The sequence below is a fragment of the Squalius cephalus genome (assembly GCF_949319135.1).
Source record: "Squalius cephalus genome assembly, chromosome: 12".
Taxonomy (NCBI): Eukaryota; Metazoa; Chordata; class Actinopteri; order Cypriniformes; family Leuciscidae; genus Squalius; species Squalius cephalus.
This window is the reverse complement of record NC_137133.1, coordinates 8,351,850-8,377,149: the sequence shown is the minus strand read 5'-3', so window position 1 is coordinate 8,377,149 and position 25,300 is coordinate 8,351,850. Positions and strand designations below refer to the sequence as shown.

The 25,300-nt window shown below is 35.5% G+C and overlaps 3 protein-coding genes across 7 annotated transcripts; 2 read left to right on the top strand and 1 right to left on the bottom strand.

The window, feature by feature from the left end:
• The first annotated feature begins 84 nt into the window (after nucleotides 1-84).
• LOC307168374 (ectonucleotide pyrophosphatase/phosphodiesterase family member 7) lies at nucleotides 85-4,638 on the top strand. Its single transcript, XM_079888260.1, has 5 exons — nucleotides 85-329; nucleotides 1,308-1,453; nucleotides 2,242-2,868; nucleotides 4,159-4,390; nucleotides 4,537-4,638. The coding sequence occupies exons 1-5, from the start codon at nucleotides 89-91 to the stop codon at nucleotides 4,608-4,610; spliced, it is 1,320 nt and encodes a 439-aa protein (XP_079744386.1). The 5' UTR covers nucleotides 85-88; the 3' UTR covers nucleotides 4,611-4,638.
• Nucleotides 4,639-4,982: 344 nt separating this feature from the next.
• mideasa (mitotic deacetylase associated SANT domain protein a) lies at nucleotides 4,983-18,273 on the bottom strand. 5 transcript variants are annotated; one of them, XM_079888767.1, is made up of 14 exons: nucleotides 17,766-18,273; nucleotides 16,626-16,707; nucleotides 15,079-16,452; nucleotides 13,605-13,841; nucleotides 12,533-12,845; nucleotides 11,290-11,356; nucleotides 11,067-11,209; nucleotides 10,862-10,965; nucleotides 10,533-10,608; nucleotides 9,537-9,625; nucleotides 9,286-9,408; nucleotides 8,933-9,040; nucleotides 8,559-8,770; nucleotides 4,983-5,734 (listed from the first exon to the last, which is right to left on the bottom strand). In XM_079888767.1, the coding sequence occupies exons 3-14, from the start codon at nucleotides 16,435-16,437 to the stop codon at nucleotides 5,500-5,502; spliced, it is 3,066 nt and encodes a 1,021-aa protein (XP_079744893.1). In that variant the 5' UTR covers nucleotides 16,438-16,452; nucleotides 16,626-16,707; nucleotides 17,766-18,273; the 3' UTR covers nucleotides 4,983-5,499. The 5 variants fall into 5 exon arrangements, with proteins under 5 accessions (XP_079744893.1, XP_079744895.1, XP_079744896.1 ...); XM_079888769.1 differs by having other exon boundaries at nucleotides 8,559-8,767; XM_079888770.1 differs by having other exon boundaries at nucleotides 9,346-9,408.
• Nucleotides 18,274-20,151: 1,878 nt separating this feature from the next.
• On the top strand, nucleotides 20,152-25,275 carry slc35f6 (solute carrier family 35 member F6). Its single transcript, XM_079888275.1, has 6 exons — nucleotides 20,152-20,383; nucleotides 21,620-21,692; nucleotides 21,856-22,027; nucleotides 22,178-22,393; nucleotides 22,574-22,684; nucleotides 23,546-25,275. The coding sequence occupies exons 1-6, from the start codon at nucleotides 20,307-20,309 to the stop codon at nucleotides 24,022-24,024; spliced, it is 1,128 nt and encodes a 375-aa protein (XP_079744401.1). The 5' UTR covers nucleotides 20,152-20,306; the 3' UTR covers nucleotides 24,025-25,275.
• Nucleotides 25,276-25,300: the final 25 nt, after the last annotated feature.

Genomic DNA, 25,300 nt, shown 5'->3' with positions numbered 1-25,300 from the left:
GATTGTCTTATCAGTCCCCTGATAATGCCTGGTAATAACACCAAGATCAGCTTTTGCTGATTTTCATTCTGCTTAACAGTCTCTCAAGATGAAGTCAGAACTTCTGCTGGTGTTGGCTTTGTTTCTCTGTGTGTGCAGTAAACCCCTGTCCGAAAGGAAGACGCATAATAAGTTGTTGCTGATCTCTTTTGATGGTTTCAGGTGGGATTACGACCAAGATGTGGACACACCAAATCTGGACAAGCTTGTTAAAGAGGGAGTGAAGGCAAAGTACATCAATCCCCCAGCGATCACCATGACATCTCCATCACACTTTACAACTATTACTGGTAAGGCTCATCATTCTGCTTATAGCTAATTAATGTTTGTGTAGAATACACCCTTTACTGAAGGGATACCACAAAAAGAGCAGAACAGAAGCTCTGACATGTTCAAAGGCCCAATTCATCCAAACACTGAATTGGTATAGGTTTTGTAATGCATACTTAAATCAGCGGTTGTTAACACCTTGCATATGATTTGATTGGTCAGAGAAATTAGTTTCATTTTGAGTCACTAAATAGCCACTGATTAACAACTCAAACTTGAGATTAATAAATAAATATTTAGTATAAATATTGGCTATTTAGTGTCTCAAAATGAAACTAACATCTCTGACCAATCAAATATATATATATGGATATGATATGAATACATTTTAAATTAAAAACCTAAATGTTAATACTGTACATTTTAAAGAACATTGATTTTATACATCCTATTTAATGAAATTGAATATTGTTTAATTTAATTTTGCAGAAATAAGTGCAAATATTCATGCTTCTGATTCACACTTAGATGTGTTGTGTGCCACCATAGCTTACTGTGTTAGTGTTCATATACTTGTCCAGTCTGCATTATCATGATGTTCAAAGTCTTAAGCTGTGTACTGAGAGCTGCTGAGCACACTTAATTGGCCAATAACCTCAACCTCATTAAATGGCATTGTGCAAAGTTAGCATGAGCTCCAACTTCAAGGTTATTCACATAAGCAGTGTTCCAAGTTCATAAACCTTGTCAATGGCCGATTTACAGTTCTTGACATTATGAGTATTGTGTTAAAAAAAGAAAAGAAAAGAAATGTGGGTCTACAATGAACACTGTGATCATAAGTAATCTTAGTTCATTTGAATCCACTATTTGACCACAGAGACCGATTGGTTGATATGACTGAATACAATTTTCAACATTATAGTGACAATTAATACTGACTATATATCTGTAAAGCATGGTATAACAATATGATTGTCTCTTAATTTTTAATTTAGGGAGATGGATGGAGGATCATGGTGTGGTCCATAACCTGATGTTCAATGTTACAACTGGGTTGAGACTTACCCATAAGGCAACACTTAAAAAATCAGAATGGTGGGATAATGGTGCTTTGCCCCTGTGGATAACAGCCCAGAATCAGGTGAACTTGCTCCTCTGACAAGCTTTTTGTGAGCAGATTGTAAGGACGAAATACAAAATAATAATAATAATAATAATAATAATAATAATAATATATATATATATATATATATATATATATATATATATATATATATATATATATATATACACACACAAGTCAAAGGTTTAGAATTATTAAGATATTTTAATTGCTTTTGAAATACGTCTCTTAAGCTCACCAGGGCTGCATTTATTAAATCAAAAATACAGTTAAAACATTAGTATTGTGAAATATTATTTTAATTTAAAAGAACTGTCTTCAATTTAATATATTTTAAAAGTAATTTATTCCTGTGATCGCAAAGCTGAATTACATTTTAAAATATATTCAGATAGAATACAATTTAAGTTGTAATACTATCTCACAATATTACTTTTTTACTGCATTTTTGATCAAATAAATGTAGCCTTGGTGACTATCTCCCGGTTTCACAGACAAAGCTTAAGCTAGTCCCAGACTAAAGTGCATGTTTGAGATGTTTTAAATGAAAGCAACTTGCACAGACATATCTTAAAATATAGCAGTGCCATTGTTTTGTCTCAAGATGCACACCAGTAATGTTTTTTTTCTAAGTTCTGTTTGTGAAACTGGGCCTTTCAAAACCATTATTTAAAATAAAATAAAAAATTATTCCAAACTTTTGACCAGTAGTTTAAATATGTCCTGTAAAATCATCCATCCTTTGTAAATGAATTGACACATACCATACTGGTCTTCCCCAGTAACTTCTCCTATATATTTCAAAGGGTCTGAAAACAGCATCTTTTTTCTATCCTGGTGGAGGAGCAACTTACAGTGGGCAAGCTGTGGATCGTTCCCTGGTGGAAGATCATGGTCAACCTGATGACAATGAGACAGATTGGCGGCAGAACATAGACACTGTGATGGGATGGTTCACCAAAGAGGACTTTGACTTTGTTACTCTCTACTATGGAGAACCAGACAATGTGGGTCATGCCGAAGGCCCCGAAACTCCAGAGAGAAAAAAGATAATTGAACAGATCGACCGCACTATTGGCTACCTCAGGGAGGCAATTCACAAGAACGGTTTGACTGATCATCTTAACGTCATCCTGACCTCAGACCATGGCATGACCACTATTAAAAAGGCCACTGAGGTTAATGAGATAAAACTTAGCAATTACATGAGTTTTGTCAACCTATCCCGCTTTGACCTGCTCGACTATGGTGGGTTTGGGATGATCACACCTAAAGAGGGCAAAGAACAGGAAGTTTATAATGCCCTGAAGAACGCACATCCCAATCTGACGGTCTATAAGAAAGAAGAGATTCCAGAACACTTTCACATAGGCAAACATGAGAGAATTCAACCTATAGTCCTTCTGGCAGACCTGGGGTTCAATATCAACTCTGTAAGTGGCTTTGGAAATAAATTAAAAAAATAATTTTACCCAATGGACCCTTTTCACATTTCTGGGGCTCTCAGAAGCAGAATTTGTCCTAGTTGTGAAAACTTATATTGCGGTGAATGGGAGATGACAGCAAATCTAATTTTTGCATTTCCATTTGCTCCATTTTCAAAAGAAAAAAATCTGTTATAGAGTTTCCACGACTTTCCACAACTGAGGGAAAAATATAGAGAGACTGAATGCATTGGCCATGAGAGAGAAAGATGTCAAATTTGCCATCACTTCCTCAGCCGTTGTGTTTGTAACTGGAAACACTGGAGATAAAAGCTAGATTTAATTGCCGAAGCATATACACTTTAATTAAACTTAATTCAACTTAACTCAAAGGAACACTTCAGAACACAGGTAGCAGAACAACTCCATAAAATGATAAGAACAGACACAGGGTGTATAAATACCAAGGGCAAACAAAGGAAACTGAATGAAAACCAGGTGAACATAATCAAACAATCAATGGGAACTATGGAAACAAACTAGTGGCAGGAAAACGGGAACAAAGGAAACTTACACAAGACACAAGAAAACAGAGCATAACCCTGACAGCAGCGTTAATTCTTTTTTTTTTTTTTTTGTCATTTACTGACATGATAATATAACACAATATATCGCGTTAAATATTAAATTTTTAAAAATGAAAATTTGAAAAACTTTACTAGATTTGCTTTGTTGATATCTGTGGAAACGTGTCATCACAGTCTGTGAAAAGGGTCCATTGTTTGAAATCTCACTTAGTACAATTCAGCTCCACATTATTCAGCTAGTTTTTATCCTTTATCAGTAACATATAAATAAAAATAAATATATTCAGCACACATTTTTTATGTTTTTTAAAAAGAAATTTCTTAATGCTCACCAAAGCTGCATTTATTTGTTAAAAAAACACTCTAATATACTGATTTGGCGCTCAAAAATAATACATTATTATCAATGTTGAAAAGGGTTGTGCTGCTGAATATTTTTGTTGTTCTTTGATAAATATTTGAAATAGAAATCTTTTGTAATATTATAAATGGCTACTGTCACTTTTGATCAATTGAATTCATTAGATTAATTTCTTTTCAAAAAATAAATAAATAAAAATCTGTCTCCGTACAAACAGTAGTGTAAATAGTAAATATGAAGCACCTTTAAGCTACATACAGTATGTTTTAGGTGGGGTGAATTTATGTAAACAGCCTACCTGAATTAATCATACTGTTTTCAATTCTAACAATCTGTTTTCTGTTTGTGCAGAGGATCCTTTTGCATATCAACAAAGGAGATCATGGATTCAGTAATGAGGAAATGGATATGAAAATGATCTTTCGAGCCTTTGGACCAGACTTTAGGAATGATTTCTTGGCTGAGCCTTTTGACAGTGTCAGCATCTATCCGTTGATGTGTAAGCTTTTGGGTGTAGTTCCAGAAGCAAACAATGGAAGTCTCAGTGACACCAAAGGCATGCTAGTGGATAACTCTGATGTTGGTAAGCATTTGATTCACATTTGATTTGACTCTCAGAAGAGGGTTTCATTCAAAATGGCTTTTTCTGTCAGTCTTTTACAAATACTTTGAACCATTTTGTTTTTATGAAATTTCATTTCATCCAATTAATGCCATTCTTATTTGCAGGTGGTAGCAGTGGAAAAATCAAGATGTCTTTTACTCTTCTGATACTAATGATAGTTATTTTAACCTTCATTTGAAGAGATTTACCAAACTACTTGTGTATAGCAACCAAACGCTGAATGCATTTAAACAGTGTAATCACCTAAATGACTATTAAAGAGTGTTGTTTTCTAAATTTTCTTCTTTCAATACCAAACGTGATGATGATAATTGAACTTTTTCCTTTTATATTTATTATGTCAAGACAAATAATACAAGTTCATACTGAAAGTTTGTTTTTATTGTGCACATACTTATGAAAAATAGCAAATATCAAGCGTGGTCACAATAGTCAGCAAAGTGTGAAAAATGTGATCAATATGTCAAATATGTATTTGTTGTGATTTGCATTTACATGTGAGTTTTTTTTTGTTTTTTTTAAAAAATCCCTTAATCCCAATATTCCACTCCCCTTTAAATGCATCAAAAACATAAATATACACATTCTTTTAAGTTTAAAGGACTGAAAAAACACACAACAGGACCAATATTGTACACAATATAATACAAAAAGATTCTTTATGCATTATATACATTTCATGCACAAGAAATATTTAATTGAAATTATAGAATGTAGAAGGAAGGGGATTTTAGTCTGCGTTCTTGATTACATATTATGTATATTACATAAACACATAAAAAAAATACAATCTCACTGAATGCATACAAAATTTGTTCGGGTACTTCCTAGAAAAGTTGAACTCTCATATTCATTTGATTTCATATCAAGCTCATTCATCATGAATGATGCCAAATTGCCACACATCTGCATTTTTTAAAAATATATACCAAAGGAAAGTTCTTATAAAATTTTGATAAAAATAAAAAGACAAAAGGCATATCATCCACTGTTATCATTTCAAACATCCATCCATTTTTGGTACCAACTGGTACTACAGAAGACTACTAAAGGAGTCATCCAGTTCCTCAATGCCAGTCCTCATCCAGCTCATCATCTGGCTCTGCTGAACTGTCCTCAGCTCCACTACTCTCTTCTTTCTTTCCTCCTTGTGCCGCCTCCTTCTTTGCTGCCTCTAGCATCTCCTGCTTTGCCTTAGCCACTCGCTCTTCCTCTTCTCTTTGGCGCAGTGCTGCTGCCTTCTTCTCCTGCTCGGAGTGACTCTTCATGTGAGCACTCCTGCTCTTCACTTTATAGAACACCCTACATATACACACACAAGGACGTCAAAATAGGTACAAGGACTGTTTAAAATAAGAAAATGCTTTATATTTGTGTGTGTGTATATATATATATATATATATATATATATATATACAGTGCAATGCATAAGTGAATACACCCATGCTAAAGATGACTAAAAAGAGGAATAAAAAATCATATTTTGGAAATTGAACGTAATGCCTTAATTAAAAAAATTAGGAAAAATCCAACCTTTAAGGACACCAATTTTCTTTGTGAATGAATAATGTATCGTAAATAAATAAATGTTCTTCCTTAAAATACATGGTGCATAAGTGAGTACACCCCTATGTTAAATTCCCATAGAGGCAGGCAGATTTTTATTTTTAAGTATTTTTTTAAAAAAAAATTTAGGATACTATGCATCCTGATAAAGTTCCCTTGGCCTTTGGAATTAAAATAGCCCCACATCATCACATAGCCTTCACCATACCTAGAGATTGGCATGGAGTACTTTCCATAAGATCATCTCTCAATGCAAATCAAACTAGCTATTAGGCTAACTGAAATAAAACCATGCCAATCTCTAGGTATGGTGAAGGATATGTGATGATGTGGGGCTATTTTAATTCCAAAGGCCAAGGGAACTTTATCAGGATGCATAGTATCCTAAAAAAAAAATTAAAAAAATACTTAAAAATAAAAATCTGCCTGCCTCTATGGGAATTTAACATAGGGGTGTACTCACTTATGCACCATGTATTTTAAGGAAGAACATTTATTTATTTACAATACATTATTCATTCACAAAGAAAATTGGTGTCCTTAAAGGTTGGATTTTTCATAATTTTTTAAATTAAGGCATTACGTTCAATTTCCAAAATATGATTTTTTATTCCTCTTTTTAGTCAACTTTAGCATGGGTGTATTCACTTATGCATTGCACTGTATATATATATATATATATATATATATATATATATATATATATATACACTGTACATACATACATACATACATACACACACCTTAAACCATTGGCTAGCTGTATGAATGTTATGAATATAGGGATTTATAAAATCATAAGCAGACAATGAGAAAAAAAAGGGATGGTTCGGAGTAAAATCAACCTAGGGTCCTTTGCACCATGACCTCGAGCCAAATCCCCCCCCCCAGAAGCCTTTTTTCCCTTGGTTGAACATTATTTAAGTTTGAGCTTATTAGTGCAGGCGCTAATGGATCCAAGGATGGATACCAAAAATACATCCTGATGCATCGCTTTCCGCCAGGACTTTTACGTGCTTTTCACAAATCACTGAAGTGACGTCGACGTCCGGGTTAGCAGTAGCATGAGCCAATAAAAGCATAAATTCAATCTGTTCATCATATAAAGTGATCTTGTCTCTTCAGAAAATTTGGAATAAACTTCTCAATTCATATGGATTAGTTTTACAATCTCTTTATTAACTTTTTGAAGCGTCAAAGTGGTAGTTGCGTAGCTGTCAATGGAGGGACAGAAATCTCTCAGATTTCATTTAAATATCTTCATTTGTATTTCAAAGATGAACGAAAATCTTATGGTTTGGAACGACATGAGGGTGAGTAACAATCTAAATCTTTAAGGATACTTTTAAACATAAGTGAAATCATTTCACTCTGCTTTAGATAATAAAATTGCTGAATTATTATATGTGGCCTCAGACCAATGACATATTATTAATAAAATTATTATAATCATAATATATCTGCCTAAGAGTACTCTACTAACCTTGCAGGACATATATATATAAATAGTTCATAAATAATACTGCCCTACAAAGCAAAAAGGCAGTAACTGCATTTTTGGTCAAAAATGAGTTATTATCATTTTCATGACATTCAAGGCATCCTTTGTTATGTGACAAAACATCTTATCTCAAATGTGTGTCGTTTTGGAGAAAAATGGTAATAGCTTTTGGAGAATCTGTAGTTACTGCCTTTTTCCTTGGTATTGTGCCACGTTTTTGGTAAGTAATACAAAGCAAATTTACAAAGCAAGAATACAGTAACTGCAAAATAGGGGTAAAATATCAAATTAAATATGAGGATTGATATATACAAAGAATAAGCTAATATAAAGTAACAAAACAGCCACATGTCCAATAATCTACCTACAACTACTTAGGCTGGATGACAGAATAACTTTAAAGTCATTTTTCTCAGTTCTGCACTCTGCGTAGTTACTGCCTTTTTGCTTTGTAGGGCAGAATACTGATATTGAAAAAATCAGTCTAGATGTAATATTATTGGAATATTACCATTACATTTAATATTAAATATTAAAATATAATTTTGCAATATTTTTATACATTTATTGTGATAATAATATTAATACTGAAATACTGAAAGTAATATTTCAGGGTCTGAATATCAAATCCCCAGAGAAACTGAAGACCAGAGATAAAGAGTTCAGTGGGCAGAATTCTCACTCTTATTCTACTCAGATAAGATGTACAGTACAAGAGTAAGATTAGCAGTTTATTTTACAGCCCTGTCCCGCATGTACATACTATGTACTTATTATAGTAATTGGAATATCTTGGTTATAACTAGGTACTAAGTACACTGTAAGTATACTTAAGAGTACTCTACTAACCTTGCACATACTGTAAAGTGCAACCAGAGAAAGAGTAAAAATACAGTAGTGTAAACCCTCATATTTGTGCAACTGGTTTAAGAAAGCTCTGGAAGAAAACTGTTCTCAACTGTCCTTTGAGGTGAATGCAACTAAGACAAACTTGCTTAATTCAGTTGCTTAATTTTCAGAGTAAAAAATTCATAGACCAGCATATACAAACTGACTAACCTACTGCACTTCTTGCAAGGGAAAATGCCCTCCGGCTCTCCCTGACTTTTGTTGACAGTTGAGGCCCTGCTTTTCTTCCCGGTATTGTCAGAGCGAGGCTTCGGAGGCGCAGGCGAAGGAGTTTTGAAGGAGGGTTGAGTTGCTGGCATCAGGCCAGAAGACTCTTCCGCAGAGCCATTCTTTTGGTCCTCATGAGCCACGTCTGCCCTCTTCTGGATGAGCCAGCAAAGACAACCATGCAAATAGAATGAGCTATTCATTTGGCCATAACAAGACATTTCATATTCCAACCCAGAGAAACATGACAAAGTCTTTATGGTTTATTTACTATATTTATATACAAAGAGGATTATGCTTTCACTCCAAATACTCACATTCTCATTGTCCTGAAGTGTCTTGGTCACGTCTTGTAGACGCTCATTCATATTATCTTGTGTTCCCTCCTGTTGTTTACAATCATTTTCTTCCTCTTTCACATTCGTCTATGTTGGAGATGAAAAAACAGACTGATGATATAAAAATGAAAAGTCTCACAGAGGCAAATATTACCAGCATGCATGCATCAAATTGTACAGATTTATTGTAGCACAGATTTTATAAGTGTACAAATTTTGTTTATATTTAAATTATGAATGTTTTTCAGTCTGGTCTCACACTTTTGGATCCCACTGTACATGTGCTAAAAAGTCAAAGACAATGACAATGTCTAACAGACAATGTCCTTTACCACAGGGAGGCTTTCCTCTGGGTCTGAAGGTCCATATGTAAAAGTCCCATTACGACCAACCTTTGCTTGTTTCTTATAAGTGTAGTAGAACTCCACACACTGTGCCACTGTTTTAGTCCTCACCTGCCAAAACAGACAGATTAACAAAAACACAATGTCACCTTAAAAAGCTATTTTTTAACATATTTATTTACTTTATATGAATCAAGATATGACCAATAATTATACAGTAACCAAAAAAGACTGGATACCAGTTTTTGCACTAAGAAGAAATCTTTCCTGTAAGCAGAAATTCCCTTGTTGAAGAATCGTTTTTCATCCACAGTCCAGCAATCTGATCCTGTCAATATTTAAGGAACATTACTCGCTTGCTATCCACCATAAAACATTACAGATAATCTGCTGGATTGCAATTGCAATAATTTAACTATCCATTTACAGTGAAAGCATGTTAGGGCTGTCAGAAATAACACATTCATTTCTGTGATTAATATTTTCTGTTTAACGTGTTTAACAGTTAATGTAGCATCCCTTCCTGGCATCCTTTGGCTAGCGTTACAGTATATGGTGTAAGAGCAAAAATGTGTAAATATTGCAATACTGACATTTTATCACAAGGACTGATCCTCACTTAAAAATACTGATGCCAAATGTTTTAACTTCTAATTTTTCTTATTGTGAATATGAATGTGCAAAATAAACTTATGGAAAAAAAAACCTGACAGCTCTTTTTCAAACAGAGATAGCAATGCTTCCACCTTGTTGCTGAGAAATATAATGCAGCTTAAAGAGACTAATTAATCGTCATAATCACAATTATTTCTTAGATAAACCAAGACAGCCCTAGTGAAGTTTAAGTTCATTTAAATTAAAGGTTGTTGCAATATTTTTAAGACAATTAAACGTTAAAAATGATGGCTTTCAATTGTACTGTAATGTTGAATGGCTATTAATTATTTCATCCTGAGAAATTGAGAAAAAAATCTAATTAATAGAGACACCTTTAGCAATATTTGGTATCACTGATGCTGGCCTTCATTAATAGTACTTAAAAAATTTACTAAATCTTTATTTTGTTTCTGCATTCATTTTGAGATTCAGTGTGAAAATATGCATTGCAATATAAAATATATATAAAAAGATTTTAACGTTAGGTGCGATTAATTTCAAACCAATGTGTGATTAATTAGTTAATAAATTTTTTTTTTTTAGCCCACTACTCTATGTTTCTGTAAATGAGTTTCTACCTGCATAGTGGTAGTTTGCCAGATGGTGGTTCCTGGAGAAGATGGGATTCTTCATCATCATCATTTCAAGAGCTTGCTACAGAGTCAAAACAACATTTGTTGTTTCTCCAGAAAACATATTTATGCATCAAATACAGTGGCTCCAATAAGGTCACTTTTAGACACTCAACCGTTCAAATGTTTGGGGTCAGCAAAATCTTCAGCAAAATTTTTTAATAGAAATTAATACTTTTCTTCAGCAAACACGCATTACATTTCACATTTTCTGCTAAACTATTAAACAGCACAACTATTTTCAAATAAGAATGAAGAGAAACAACTGTGCTCACCAAGACATCGCCTTTGCACTCGTGCAGACAGTGCATTGCTAGCTCTGGGTTGGTTCCTCCTCCACACATGACACTGGAGCAGACCAGGTTCATAAGGTCATCAACTGGAAAATAATAAGGATTGGAATGGAAATATGTGAGTATGTCTGTGTTATATGCATTTGGTGAACATTGGCTATTTCAATGCAGTCTAAAGACAAGTTACATCTTGTATCCTGGGAGGCCGTAGAATCAGCCTCTGAATTAGGGAGCCACACCAAAGTTGCTTTATGCTGGTCCTTTAGGGCCAAGGTCTGATCCCATAGTTCTGGAATCTCTGCCTGATACCGAGAGCCGATGTTTATGCGCCTAAACATGCAAGAGAGGGAAAGTATATTAGATTAGTGGACAGTGATTGTGATGAATAGCTTTTTTTAATAAATGCTCACGGTTCTAGGCTGACAGGCGTTGCTTCTCCAATCAGTGGGAGTGCAGGAGGACTGATATCAGAACTGCCTGAAATGCAGAAAATAAAGTCAGCAAGAGAGAAATTAATCATGTCAATATGATGAACTACACAGTTCATCTACACTTGGAATTAATAGGTAAGAATAAAAATGAATAAACAAACAGTGAAAAAGGGTTGAGACTTTACATTAAAGGAATAGTTCACGTTAAAATGAAAATTCTGTCATCATATACTCACCCTCATGTTGTTTCAAACCTGTATGAATTTCTTTCTTCTGCTGAACACAAAGGAGGATATTTAGAAGAATGTCAGTAACCCGGCAGTTTCTGGGTCCCATTGACTTCCATAGTAGGAAAAAAATATACTATGGAAGTCAATGGGACCCAGAAACTGTCTGGTTACTGACATTCTTCTAAATATCCTCCTTTGTGTTCAGCAGAAGAAAGAAATTCATACAGGTTTGAAACAACATGAGGGTGAGTATATGATGACAGAAATTTCATTTTAAAGTGAACTATTCCTTTAAGGCTGTATAAGTTAACATTAGTTAGCACAATAGTTAATGTGAACTAACAACTAATACAATAACACTACTTTTTTTTTTTTTTTAAATAACGTTTGTTAACATTATTAGTTCATGATACCCAATGCATTAACTAATGAACAAAACAATTACAGCTTTTATCCATCTATGTGTTAAGTTTTATTTTTACATAGATTTTTAACATTTCGTTAATTAACATTAGTTAATGAATTATGAACTAACAATGTAAATTAACATTAATTAAGAGGATTAATAAATGCAGTAAGAATGTACAGTTTATTGATACTTAATAATACCTAATTAATGATAACTTCTAATTCATCTATTAATAAACAATCCAATACTGACGATAAAAATGAGACACTTTACAATAAGGTTACATATGTTAACATTAGTTAGTTACCACGTTAATAATAAAAGTATTCATTATTAGTTCATTTATTACTATTTCTAAATATACTAACATATTTATACCATTAAAAGTTGACAAAAGACAACTATCAATGAACAATAGCGTGTTTATACTGTAAATTTACATTAACGTAAATGAAAAAATACTGTAAGAAACTATTGTTCATTGGTAGTTTGCTATAACTACTGCATTAGTAAATGTTAATGCTTAGAACACTATTGTACATTTTTACTAATAAAAAAAACAAAAATGCAAGGTGGAACGTACTTGTGCGCAGCAAGCTTCGTGTGTTGCTTCGGGGTGTAGATGGGGGTGGCAGGATCTGGCTGCCTGCTGACATAGAAGAGAGGAACAGAACAGAGTACAGCCCAGAGCCTTCACGCACAGGTGAAAGAATGGGTGGAGGGGTGTACGGCGGGATGATGCTGGCATGCTCTGGCAGGCGCACTGGGGAGCGCAGGTTGCTCTGGTAGGGGGTGATGCTGGAGTAGACAGAAGGGGCGATGAAAGTGCACGGCTGAGGTATGACCAGAGGCTCAGGACGTGGGCGGCGCCTGGATTTGTCCTCTTGCCCTGTACCCTGATTGAAACGTAAATGGTAGAAACAGATGAAAATTCTGTCATCATTTACTCACCCTCAGGTTGTTTCAGACCTGTATGTTTTTCTTTCTTCTGCTGAACACAAAAGAAGATCATTTGAAGAATGTGGGTAACCAAATAGTTGACAGTAGCCATTGACTTCCACAGTATTTTTTTTTCTATACTATGAAAGTCAGTGACAACAGTCAAATTTTTTGATCCTTCAGAATATCTTATTGTGCGTTCAGCAGAAGAAAGAAAAACACAGGTGATGACAGAAGTTTCATTTTTGGGTAAACAACTCTATTTAACAACTATTTTAAAAACTCAAGTACACTTTTAGTGTGCAAAAGCGTTGAGATGTTATAAGAGTTTGAGTTTGTTGCCACTGTCACCTTTGGCTTGCTTAGTCAGGGACACTTAATATTCAGCAACATTATTGATTTGACTGCACTGACACTATTGGATGAGAACTGAACTGGGCTGGTTGATGGCATCACTGTTTTCTGCAGAGCTGCTTTATGAACTCATATTATAATTTATTAACTTTACACAGTTACTGAACCAAACTGAATCAACACTGACTGAACTGACTTTAGCTGAATAGTGACACTATTGTCTTTTTTAGTGATTTTTTCCAGCATAATTGAATTCTGTTTGCATCATTGATCATTACTTTCCTGTTTATCACTGTAAAGATACTTTGAAATAATCTGTGCTGATACTGATTTGTTAACTGATACTTGACATTAACCTGTACCTGGATGAAGCTCAGGGATGCGGAGTTCTTTAATGAGTGCAGGCGTGCTACAATAACAGAGGGTTTGCGATCAGGATGGTTCTGTTGATGTGAAATCTCTGAGGGATTCCGAACATTATCCGTCTGTGCCCAGCTGCCCTGCACTTCCACTTTGGTTTGACCTCTCCGAACTGGGACCGAGACTGGGATGACTAGGGGGGCCATACCAGCTGGTCTACCAGAAGTAATGTCCTCACACTATTAAGAGAAGATTAAAAAGGGATGAAGAGGCACAAATTAAGTTAATTATGTGTAAGCAACCTGCAGCGTTTAAGTGAGTCACAGATAACTAGGTGATTTATGCGATCTTAAAAACACAGTTACAGTCCATGTTTTTAATAAAAGAAACTAAATAACCATCTCAAACAAAAAGAGATGTCTATTTCCTGTTACATAGAAGTATCTGAAGACAGTCCATTATATTTAAAAGAATAAATTCATACCATAAGCTTCTTGTTTTGTTAAGTTTGGATTGGTTAAATGTTAGCAAATAGTGCTTGGTGGAATCGGCCACTCCCAAATTCAACAAAGGATTTTGAGAGAGTGTGGAATGTGAAGGTGTGCAGACTTGCAGCTGCTCACCAGGCTGCTTTACAATGCTCACTAACTCCATAAACTTTACTGCACATTATACTGTGTGTATAGGACTGGGGAAGCTTGGTAGCAAACATACTATGAGCCAAGTTGGTACTGTAATATTTACTTTATAGCTTGATTAGTAATAAAGACAGTGACACGTTTCACCCAGCTTTAGCATCTAGAGTCAGCACTGGACATTTTTAAGGTTTTGAATAAGCCAATTCATAAGCTTGTTTAAACAACAAAAACAACTTAGTAGACCATCAAATCAGCAAAACATCCCATAATAATTTTAAATATTTAAGGCATACAATACTGTTCAAAAGCTTGTGATCAGTAAGATATTTTTTACAGAAAAAAAAAAAACCCAGATTTTATTAATTCAGCAATGATCAATTAAATCGGTCAAACGTGACAGAAAATAATTTATAACGTTACAAAATATTTATATTTCAAATAAATGTTGTTTCTTGATTCTTGAGATTCTTGAGGGAAAAAAAACGTATCTGAAATTATGCTGAAAATTCAGCTTTGCCATCACAGGAATAAATTACGTTTTAAAACATATTATCATAGAAATAATTATTTGAAATTGTAATATAATAATTTATTTGTGAAATTTTATTTTCAAAAAGAAATGCAGCCTGTTGAGCATAAGAAACTTCTTTTAAAAATATAAAAAAATCTTACCAACACCAAACTTTTGAATGGTTTGAGTGGCCAATAGATTTCCCAAAAAAGTTTAAACACAGTGTGCTCATCGTTTGGTGATGCTAGTGGCACTCAAAATGTATTTCTACTTATCCACTGATGTAAAATTAGGCTTCAAATGGATTTCCAAATGAAATTGGCTCACCTTGGCTGGCAGAAATTCCATCTCTGAAGCCTTTTGAGCAAGAGTCTCTAGGTTGATCTCCTTTGAAGCCCTCCGTCGTCTCTGAGTGCTTTGGATGACCCCCACTGTGGGTTCTTGGACTCCACCAACTCCTCCATTCTGAGAAGAAACCTTGTCCTTGGAGGGCTGGTCGCCTTGAGGAGAGATGCCATCTTTAGAGAGTCGCCGAGAGCGGCGAGGGAGGACCTGTCGTTTGGTTTGGGTTTCTTGGAGGTCTGCAGTGGGCTCTGCAGGGCCAGATTCCTGGTAACTTGATTCCTGAGGAACAAGATGTTGTGGTTGAGGAACAGTGAGCTGGGTCTGACTCGATTCGATTTTCACCTGAGCGCTGGGAAGATCCTGTGACTCAATCTCTTTTTTGACTCGCTGCTTTTCTACAGACTCTAGGTGTTGAAAACCTTGTCCTTGCTGCTGCAGTTGCTGCTGCTGCTGCATCTGTTGCAGCTGTTCCTGCCTTTTCTTCTGCTGGTGGTACTGCTGTTGCATTTGATGCAGCCGTTGCTGCTGCTGAATTTGATTCTGTTGCTGCTGCTGCTGCTGCAACTGACGCATTTGCTGCAACTGTTGCATCTGGTGTTGACGATGCAGCTGCTGCTGTTGCAACTGCAAGAGTTGCTGTTGTGATTTCGGCTTCTCGTTGTAATTCATATTTAAAGATGCATTGTTGCCCTGGAAGACTTGTTGGAAACCAGTTGCCTGCGGCTGCTTGGTAGGTCCAAACGCCAATTGGAAGGGTTGCAGAGTGGAATCAGTCATTTCATGATGCATGCCCTGAGGCTGATATTGGAGGTCTGCAGGTATGTGACCTTGTTGGAGAGCCTGGAATTGAACATGATGCATGGCTGCCATCGTGTGATGGTCCCAATCCGGCCCAGGAACGTGAGATGTGTCTGTGTAGGACTGCGAGGAACCTGGCGAAAGCTTCTCCAACTTCACAGCCTCCATCTCATGACTTTTGTGAAAGGCCCTTGGGTCATCTATAGCACTAAGAGAAGGGACAAAGTTCTGTGGCCACTTATTCATGTTCGGGAGGCCCTGAAACCAAGTCGAGGTCTGCACTGGGTCCTGATGCACCCACTTCACTGGTCCCGATTGCTGAAAATGCCCTCGGACCGGATATCCTTTATCAGATTTGAAAACGCCCTGGACTTCAGGGCTAGAATCCACCAAACCCTCTGGACTGCTGTGAGTTTGCTCCAAGGAAGGGGCTCCCACGTTGTAGAAGAGATCTCCTGAATGCTGCATTGTTTCACCAATGGCTTCAACATTCTGCTTGCTAATACTGTTTATGGTTCCTCTCTGGTGTGGAGAAAGACTCATGGCAGTTGTGTGAAACTAGAAGACAAGCAAAAACCCAGGGCATTCAATACTTCAGTTTTAAATAAGCCTGATTAGGTTTGAACATGGCCGAAGTTAAATAATAATAATAATAATAATAATAATAATTTTACAGTAATTTTTTACAGAGCGGAGTGCATGCAGGATTATGTGGGGTCTAAAAGCCTCACCTCCCCACTTGCTTCTAAACTGCAGTATAAAGGTGGTGTAAATATTTAAAAACTCAGTCATTCCTCAGTCAAGGGAAACGTTCTAAAAAGGAGAGAAAGACAAAAAGTTAGGTTTTGAAATCAGTCGATCAATAGGAGTATAATGTTGTCTACATTGTACACAAAATAAAAGGACAAAAAAGGTCAAATAGGTCAATGCGATGACACTCATTTAATTTTGTCCAGATCCATTACATTATTCAAAAAAATACATTAAAATGCTATTCATACAAACAGTACCTTGCACACACCTATTCTATGATCTAAGTGAGTGTGAGCAAATGCAACAATTTTTGGGAGAGAACAGTTTCCCAGTTTCTCAGGGAAACGCAAACTTTTTGCAAACAAATGCAAAATCATTGAAATGTTTCCTCCCATCTCATATTTTTTCCATTATCTGTCCCCTTGGGGACTCACTAATAATAAGCATGTTTTGGGTTTTTAAAATAAAATTCATTTTGATATTTTTTAAGGGGACATTTTTTTTAAATGTCAGGGTGAAACAAATCCTTATATCATAATGAAAAAAAGAAGATCTTATTATATTACAAAAAAGTTGATTTGTCAATCAAACTTCAGATCACCAATTGCCTAACCAACCATAACATGTCAAAACATACTCACGATTGACAGGACACCAAATGTGCAAATATTTCCTTATGCATACCATTAATTAATGGCTATTTGGCAAGACTTGTGCGTAGAGAAGGAACATAGTGGTCTAAAACCAGGAAACCTGACAAACACAAATGCAGAAGGCAACAGCAGACAGGCACGGGAGGGGCATTAAAAGTGCAATGCAAGACAACAAGAATTACAGGAAGTGAAGAGGGAAAGGGAGAGAGAGAGATATGGAGAGTATACAGGAGAGAGAGAGAACAAGCAGAACTACTTTTCAACCCAACCCAGAAACCACGATTAAAACATTTGTTATAACCAAATATATGTATAAGCAATGCTGCACAGCAAAGCAAACTGTCCTACATACTTCCTTGTAAGACTGCAAAGTTTCAGTATTTGTGCAGTTTGCTCCTTGGTGTTTCTTGACTTATTGAACGAAATGTCGTGTATGAAAGCATATTAGAACTGTAGCGTACTTACACTGTTGCAATATGGCATTGACGTCCTCCTTCCTTCCTTACTTTTCAAGTTCGGATGACAGCGCCTTACAAAAACAGTTCAAGCCCTGGGCAAAGTCAACAGCGTGCGTGCATGGCCATAAACACATACTACAATGCAGTCTGTCGTAAACGCCTAGACGTAAGTGCGCACATTTGATGATACGCTACAATACCATGTCATAATGCATCGAGAGGCCTCTCAAACTAGTACGCTGCCAAATCTAACAACTTTTTGTATCCGAACACGTTTGAACACCTCGGTAGTCACCAAACCTGTTTCCCGGTTTACATTCTGCCGTTTAAGAAGCAATTTTACCAATAGCCTACTGTTAGCAGGATGCGTAGCGTTCGAGGTCGGATCCTCTTACAATAATCAATCCATCAAAGTTATTTATCAACAAAACAGTTTGCACCCACGCAACCAATCAGCGTGTTTCGGATTGAAGGCGAGGCGACACAAGGCGCAAAATCGCACACTGTGATTGGACGGAAGGAACTTCTCGCACACTGCTGGAATGAAATGTGTCATATTTTATTACTTTTATATTTCCATATATCTTTAACTTTTACTGACTTCGACATATACTACAGGTTGCGTTTTTTTTTATGTTAAAACGAAAAGGAAAGGAAAAGAAAAATCTCATGCTGTATATAATTTTAAACAGCCTGTAATTGTAACTTTGTCATATGCTCCTTACCACAAAAATGTAAGGATGTAACAAACCCAAAGCAACGAGAAGGCAAGTTCTGAATACTAGTTCTATTTTTATTTTTTTTAATTCTAGTTCTATTTATAACTAGTAAATTATAATTAAATACTAGTCACTATTGGAATGAGTACTATTGGAATGAGTACTAATAAATAAGAGCCATCTAGGCTAATAATAAACATGTACAGTTTCTAATTGAACAGTTACTAATTTTTTTTAGCAAAAAGTACTAACAGCAACACAAATATGACAAAATCTTGTCATATTTATGTTGAATATAACTAGTGTTTAATCAATCAACGGATCAGTGTTTTTGAAAATTCTTTAAATGAATGAATCATTTTGGTCATAACAACAAAAATAAAAACTTCTTTACGAATCGGAGTGGAAGATTCAAGGACTCTTACTCTTACAACAAACACTTGTCGCCACCTACTGGCGTACGTAAAATAATCTGAACTAACGAATCTGAAATAATATTTGGGACCCTGGATCACAAAACCAGTCACAAGTCGCACCGCACGGGTATATTTGTGGCAATAGCCAACACAACATATTAGCCTATGGGTCAAAATTATAGATTTTTCTTTTATGCCAAATATCATTAGGATATTAAGTAAAGATCATGTTCCATGAAGATATTTGGTAAATTTCCTACCGTAAATATATAAAACATTTATTTTGGTGAGTGAATGCAGCACAATCGTGACCATAAATGCACAACTTTAAAGGCGATTTTCTCAATGTTTACATTTTTTTGCACCCTCAGATTCCAGATTTTCAATTGTTGTTTCTCGGCCAAATATGGTCATATCCTAACAAACCATGGCATCAATGGAAAGCTTATTTATTCAGCTTTCAGATGATGTATAAATATCAATTTAAAAAAATTGACCCATGTGACTGGTTTTGTGGTCCAGGGTCACATTTTTGGTCAACGATTTCAAAGGAATCGAGTCAGTGAAGTGATTCAAAATCCCCACAATTTAAACAACAAAAAAACATTTGAGAAACAAAGAAACCTTTTTATAAGAATTCAACAAATAATATCGTCTCTTGAGTTAAATAAAGTTTTAGTTCAAAAGCTACTAACTAATACTGTTGAGTAAAATATGAATTTGTTAATTATTATTAAAAATTATTATTTTGCCAACAGGTCAGGGAACAGTAGTCGTAGTCTCACACACTGTAGTTTGTCATCATTATTATTCACAAATGACTGTTGCTCCTTATATTTGATTCATATGTCATATTAAAACAGATCTCATATTAAAACAGAAGATCTGTGCACTGTAAAACACACCTTTTAACATTTAACAATTATTTGTTTTATTGGGGGGAAGGGGGGGCTGAGTACATTGAATAAACATAAAATAAAAATAAATAAATAAATAAAACTACAAAAATTTCAATAAAAATATGGAAATGTTTACAAATAGAAACACATTTTACAGCTTTCTTATTTTAACATAAAAATTGTTTTTAGGTATGAACTTCTGACTTTAAAAACATAGACTTATATTTAAGAATACTACATTTAGCTAATTTAGCTTCACTTTGAAACGAACGTAACGATTATCATTCGTAATGTAGCAAAATCTGCGCACTCTTGAGAAGTCTGCGGAAATAAAGCGTCAGCTGGTGTGTCACATGATCGCCATCATGTGATTTTCATTTGCATACAGGGGAACGACCTGTTCAGAATCAGATAGCTAGTCATCATCAGCAAAAGAGACCCATCTCAAGACAGTGTTAACAGTGTGTCTTGAGTGTCTGATGTTCGCCGTCACTCACTCAGTCTCACACTCACCATGGCTTGGACAAAATATCAGCTCTTTCTCGCCGGTCTGATGCTCATCACAGGCTCTCTTAACACACTATCCGCAAAGTAAGTAGCACGCACGCGCTAGATTGTGATTGTTTACATGTTATTTTTGCTCACTTTTATTAGTTGCCCCTCATTTTTTACTCTATTAATAGAGCAGACAAGGATGTTTTCTCGTTGTCTTTCACAAAACTGTACATCGTGTCCTCATTGTTTGTGAATACATGTAATTGTATTGTCTAAATTAATTTTAAATGAATGTTAACACAAACAAGACTATGAACCATTTTGATTTAACTTTTAAGTAGCACTGTATGAATTTAACATTCACCTATAAAGTTGAAAATTGCACTTTTTAGAACAAGATGATTACATGACTCGCGTGCAGTTGTAATGATCCGCTGTTTCGTGACATGTTGATGCTGCAAAATCAGCAATTCTGCCACCAAAACACTTGTGACTATTAGTCAATAGTGCAACCGAAGCATTACATAACTTACAGTCGGATTTAAGTTGCCCATCTCGTCAAGAACGAAGCTGTCTGCCACAAATACTGTTAAGAAACTTGATACAGCTTTGTGTCTAAAACAGATGCTTGATGTTTCTAGGCAGACGATATTTGATACCACAGTTTCACTCCATTTCTGCTGAAAAACTGACACTGATGGTGTTGATGCATCTGGGTCTTGCTAAATTTGTTAAATCTAGTCTTTTCTTTGTCGTGAGGTCATGAATTGTCATTCATGGTTGTAAAAGTGACATTAGTGTACCATGTGCATAGTTACTTATTAAACTTACAGTGACTGGCAGGTGAAAGATAGATGTGTGGTATGGAAATGCTCATTAAATACTAATAATCATAATTCTAAATTATAACATTATACCAAATTAAGTGAAAGAGGCTTCTACCATTTATAAAGTTGCTTATTGATATTGTGTGAAATTGTGAAAGTTTGGTTTATTTACTTTATTTTTTGAGTATTTTTAATTTTATATTGTGTGAAATTGTATTGCCGATATTTGTTTTTATGCTTGTGAAGCACTTTGAGCTGCATTTCATGTATGACAAATGCTATACAGATAAATGTTTATTATTATTATTAATCAATATAACAGGTTTCCCAAACAAGTTGTATTTCCACCATTGTTTGGACAAACAGATCCAAAATCTTAACCATTGTTGAGCTAATGTTTGCCATGAGTGCCTTATTTATATTTATACTGCATATTAAGTTAAGGTGAAATGTTAAAATGACACTCATCATCACCTTTAATGAGATGAATCTGTTAATCTTCTAGATGGGCTGATATGTTCTCTGCACCGGGATGTTATGGTACCCAAGATCATACCTTCTCCCACCCTTTTGTACAGGTAATGAAATTCAATTAACCTCACCAAGATACACGACACGCTACTCACATCAAACTTCCCCTTAGAGCACATTTTTTCAGTAGCTCAGCAGAAAACTGAAGTATTATCTTTCCTGCATGCACCCTGATAATACATGACTCCTTCCTTCATCGCACCCTTCCAGGCTGTGGGAATGTTTTTGGGGGAGCTGTCCTGCCTGGTGGTGTTCCACATTCTCCTTTGTTATGATCGGCGCAAACCCGAGCCCACCATGGAACCAGGCCAGAGTTTCAACCCCCTGCTTTTCCTCCCCCCTGCCCTTTGTGACATGTTGGGAACGTCCATCATGTATATTGGTGAGTGTCAATAGTCTTTTTACTTTAGTTTGAGTTGGACAGTGTGCAGAGATCTACTTTAAAACTATACAAGTAAGTTTATACCTATATTATCTGAAAGCATCGATTCAGTTTTAAGATGATTTCCTTCCTCTTTCTTCATATCTCTAGCACTGAACATGACCAGCGCCTCCAGTTTCCAGATGCTGCGAGGAGCTGTGATCATCTTCACCGGACTGCTGTCTGTAGCGTTCTTAGGACGGCGTCTGCAGCCCAGCCAGTGGATTGGGATCCTAGTCACCATCCTTGGTCTGGTGGTGGTTGGACTTTCTGACTTTCTAAACGGCCATGGGAACGACTCCCATAAGCTCAGTGAGGTTATCACAGGTAATTCTAGTGCTGCCAAATGCTTTCAATCATACAGAATGATGTACTTTGTCTTTGTCTACAAGTCGGAAAATCCTCTCATGAGCTGTTTATCAGGATATTTTCCTTTTACCTGATTGTATCTTGCATCTGTAGCTGATTGGATTGTATCACTGATCATCCATTGGTTTTGTTTTATAGGGGACCTTTTGATCATCATGGCACAGATTATTGTTTCAGTCCAGATGGTCTTGGAGGAGAAGTTTGTTTACAAGCACAATGTGCATCCACTGAAGGCTGTTGGGACTGAAGGTAAAGATTTAGTCATTTTTAATCAATTACCATAGCTAATGACTAGTTTGAGCCAAGTATTTTGATGCTACTTAATAATAATGTTGTCATAATAATTATAGTCTCACTTCATCCAATACAGTTCAAAGGTTTGGGGTCAGGAAGATAAAAACAAAGAAAATTATAGAAAGAAAAAAATAATACAGTAATATTGTGACATTTTATTACAATTTTAAAAGAACTGTTTTATATCAGTTACGATCATGTGTCTTCAGCCTCACACGATCCTTCAGAAATTATACTAATATGGTAATGTGGTGTTCAAGAAACATTTATTATCCATGTGGAAAATAGTTTTAGTAGGATGGTAGGATTTTTTTAATGAGTAGAATGTTTAAAAGAACAGCATTTAAAAAAAAAAAATTGTAACAATGTAAAAGTTTTTACTGTCATTTTTGATCAAATCGACTTGTCCTTGCTGGAAAAAGCTATCTGTTAAGATTACATCAGCAATAAAAGGTAGTAAAGATAAAAGAAGCTATGTTGATCATACAACCAAATGTTCTCATTACCATATGTGTTGCTGGACCCTATTTAGGGGAGCTTGAGACCTCTGTCTTTCATCTTAAAGCCCCCCTAAAAGTCAGTGATTGACTTATCTGTCAGCACCCTTACAGATGAGTAATATCTGAGGTTATTTGACCTTCAGTCCTCCCTTTCCTTTGAAATCAGGAAAAATGCGATCAAATATGCCTTTGTTACTACTGAACATCTACTGACAAACAAATGCAATTTTAATGTTTATTTTTAAAAAGTTATCAGTTAAGCAAGACTTACCTCTTTCCAAGTGTCTTAGTTGTCTTCTCTCTGTGTGTTTCTCAGGGTTTTTTGGATTTGTCATCCTCTCTCTCCTCCTCATCCCGATGTTCTACATCCATGTGGGCAGTTTTGCAGATAACCCGCGGCAGGTCCTTGAAGACGCCCTGGATGCCTTCTGTCAGATTGGCCATAAGCCTCTCATTATGCTGGCACTGCTGGGGAACACCGTGAGCATCGCCTTCTTTAACTTCGCTGGCATCAGCGTCACCAAAGAGATAAGTGCCACCACTCGCATGGTGCTGGACAGTCTGCGCACTCTAGTCATCTGGGTGGTGAGTCTGGCGCTGGGTTGGGAGAAATTTCAGGGCCTACAGATTCTGGGCTTCATCATCCTACTCGTGGGTACAGCAATGTACAATGGACTCCACAAACCCTTGATGGAAAAACTTCCCTGCTGCCCTAGAGAGCAGAGAGCAGAGGAGGGAGACACTCCTGAAAGAGAGAGACTGCTTGGTGGAGGAAAAGCCACCCAGGATAGCTAATTTTAGACGTTGAACAAAATGCTGTCCACAAAGAATTCTCTAAGTTTTAACAGTTGTTTCCATTTTAAGAGAGAATCACATTTTAGTGTTGTTTTAGAAGTATGTAGAATCAATATTTTGGAACCATCACTACTTATTGCTTAATGCCATGTTTGTGGGCATTTCTCAGCTGTATAAGAAAAAAAAAAAGGGATAGTGATGCTTAGATTTTTAAAATGGTTTTGTATGCAGATTATCACTTTATGAAAGGGATGGAAACAAATAATTTTTACATGATTTTAATACAACAACAACAAAATCTTAGAATACCGGTAATATTTGAATGTTTTTAATTTTGTGTTTTATAGGTTTCAAAACAAATTATTATTATTATTTTTTTGTTACATGATGTGCTGTTGTTGGGAGCACATTATTTCTCTAATAATTGAGGAATACTATTAATTATCTGTGAAACGGGTATTATGTACTGACAAGAAAATCTTCTTTTAGTCCATGCTAGTTTCTTGGTTTATAAAAAAAAAAAAAAATGAAGTTTTTTTCATAGTGAGGTGCAAGGAACCATAATCTCAAAAACTCTGTCATTTTTACTAAATGTATAAAGCATTGATATCTTCTGTGTTCCATTTGATTGACTGCCGTTCCCTCTGCATGAATGTATAAATTCCTCTCACATTTTTTGTCAGAAACGTTTTTTTACAATGTGGATGCATCTGTTTGTGGTACGTGAAATTAACATGAAGTAGACAGAACTGTTTCACTCAGTGACTTGTAAATGGCATTAGATCAATTACATCTTCTGCATGTGTAACAAACCTATTGCCAGTTTCTGGGAACATTCAAAACTGACATTGATCTACTAAATGGGTTAATGTTACAATGAAAATGCTGTATGAACCAAGATTATGATAATTTTGTCATTTTTAATGGACATTTTTTTGCTTGCATATATGCACAATATCCCAATGCAAAGTTTAAAACAATGCCTATCAATACAAATGATTGCAGAAACGGTAACACTTTAAAAAAAGTTTCATTAGTTAATGCATTAACTTACTGTGAGCAATACATTTGTTACAGTATTTATTAACCTTTGTTAATGTTAGTTAATATGAAATACAACTGTTAATTGTTAGTTCGTGTTAACTCGGGTTCATTAAATAATACTAACAGATGCAACTTATGATTTAAATAATGTATTAGTAAATGTTGAAATTAACATTAATTAAAATTAATAAATGCACAAGTATTTTTAACTGTTAGTTCATGTTAACTCATG

Excerpts from the sequence above, each read along its gene's own strand:
- LOC307168374 (XM_079888260.1), top strand. The coding sequence starts at position 89 with ATGAAGTCAGAACTTCTGCTGGTGTTGGCTTTGTTTCTCTGTGTGTGC. Across the intron at positions 2,869-4,158 it reads TGGGGTTCAATATCAACTCT|AGGATCCTTTTGCATATCAA; the intron begins GTAAGTGGCTTT and ends CTGTTTGTGCAG. Across the intron at positions 4,391-4,536 it reads AGTGGATAACTCTGATGTTG|GTGGTAGCAGTGGAAAAATC; the intron begins GTAAGCATTTGA and ends TCTTATTTGCAG.
- slc35f6 (XM_079888275.1), top strand. The coding sequence starts at position 20,307 with ATGGCTTGGACAAAATATCAGCTCTTTCTCGCCGGTCTGATGCTCATC. Across the intron at positions 21,693-21,855 it reads TCTCCCACCCTTTTGTACAG|GCTGTGGGAATGTTTTTGGG; the intron begins GTAATGAAATTC and ends GCACCCTTCCAG. Across the intron at positions 22,685-23,545 it reads GAAGGCTGTTGGGACTGAAG|GGTTTTTTGGATTTGTCATC; the intron begins GTAAAGATTTAG and ends TGTGTTTCTCAG.
- mideasa (XM_079888767.1), bottom strand. The coding sequence starts at position 16,437 with ATGAGTCTTTCTCCACACCAGAGAGGAACCATAAACAGTATTAGCAAG. Across the intron at positions 12,846-13,604 it reads CATCCCTGAGCTTCATCCAG|GGTACAGGGCAAGAGGACAA; the intron begins GTACAGGTTAAT and ends CGTTTCAATCAG. Across the intron at positions 5,735-8,558 it reads CCTTGCAAGAAGTGCAGTAG|GGTGTTCTATAAAGTGAAGA; the intron begins GTTAGTCAGTTT and ends GTGTATATGTAG.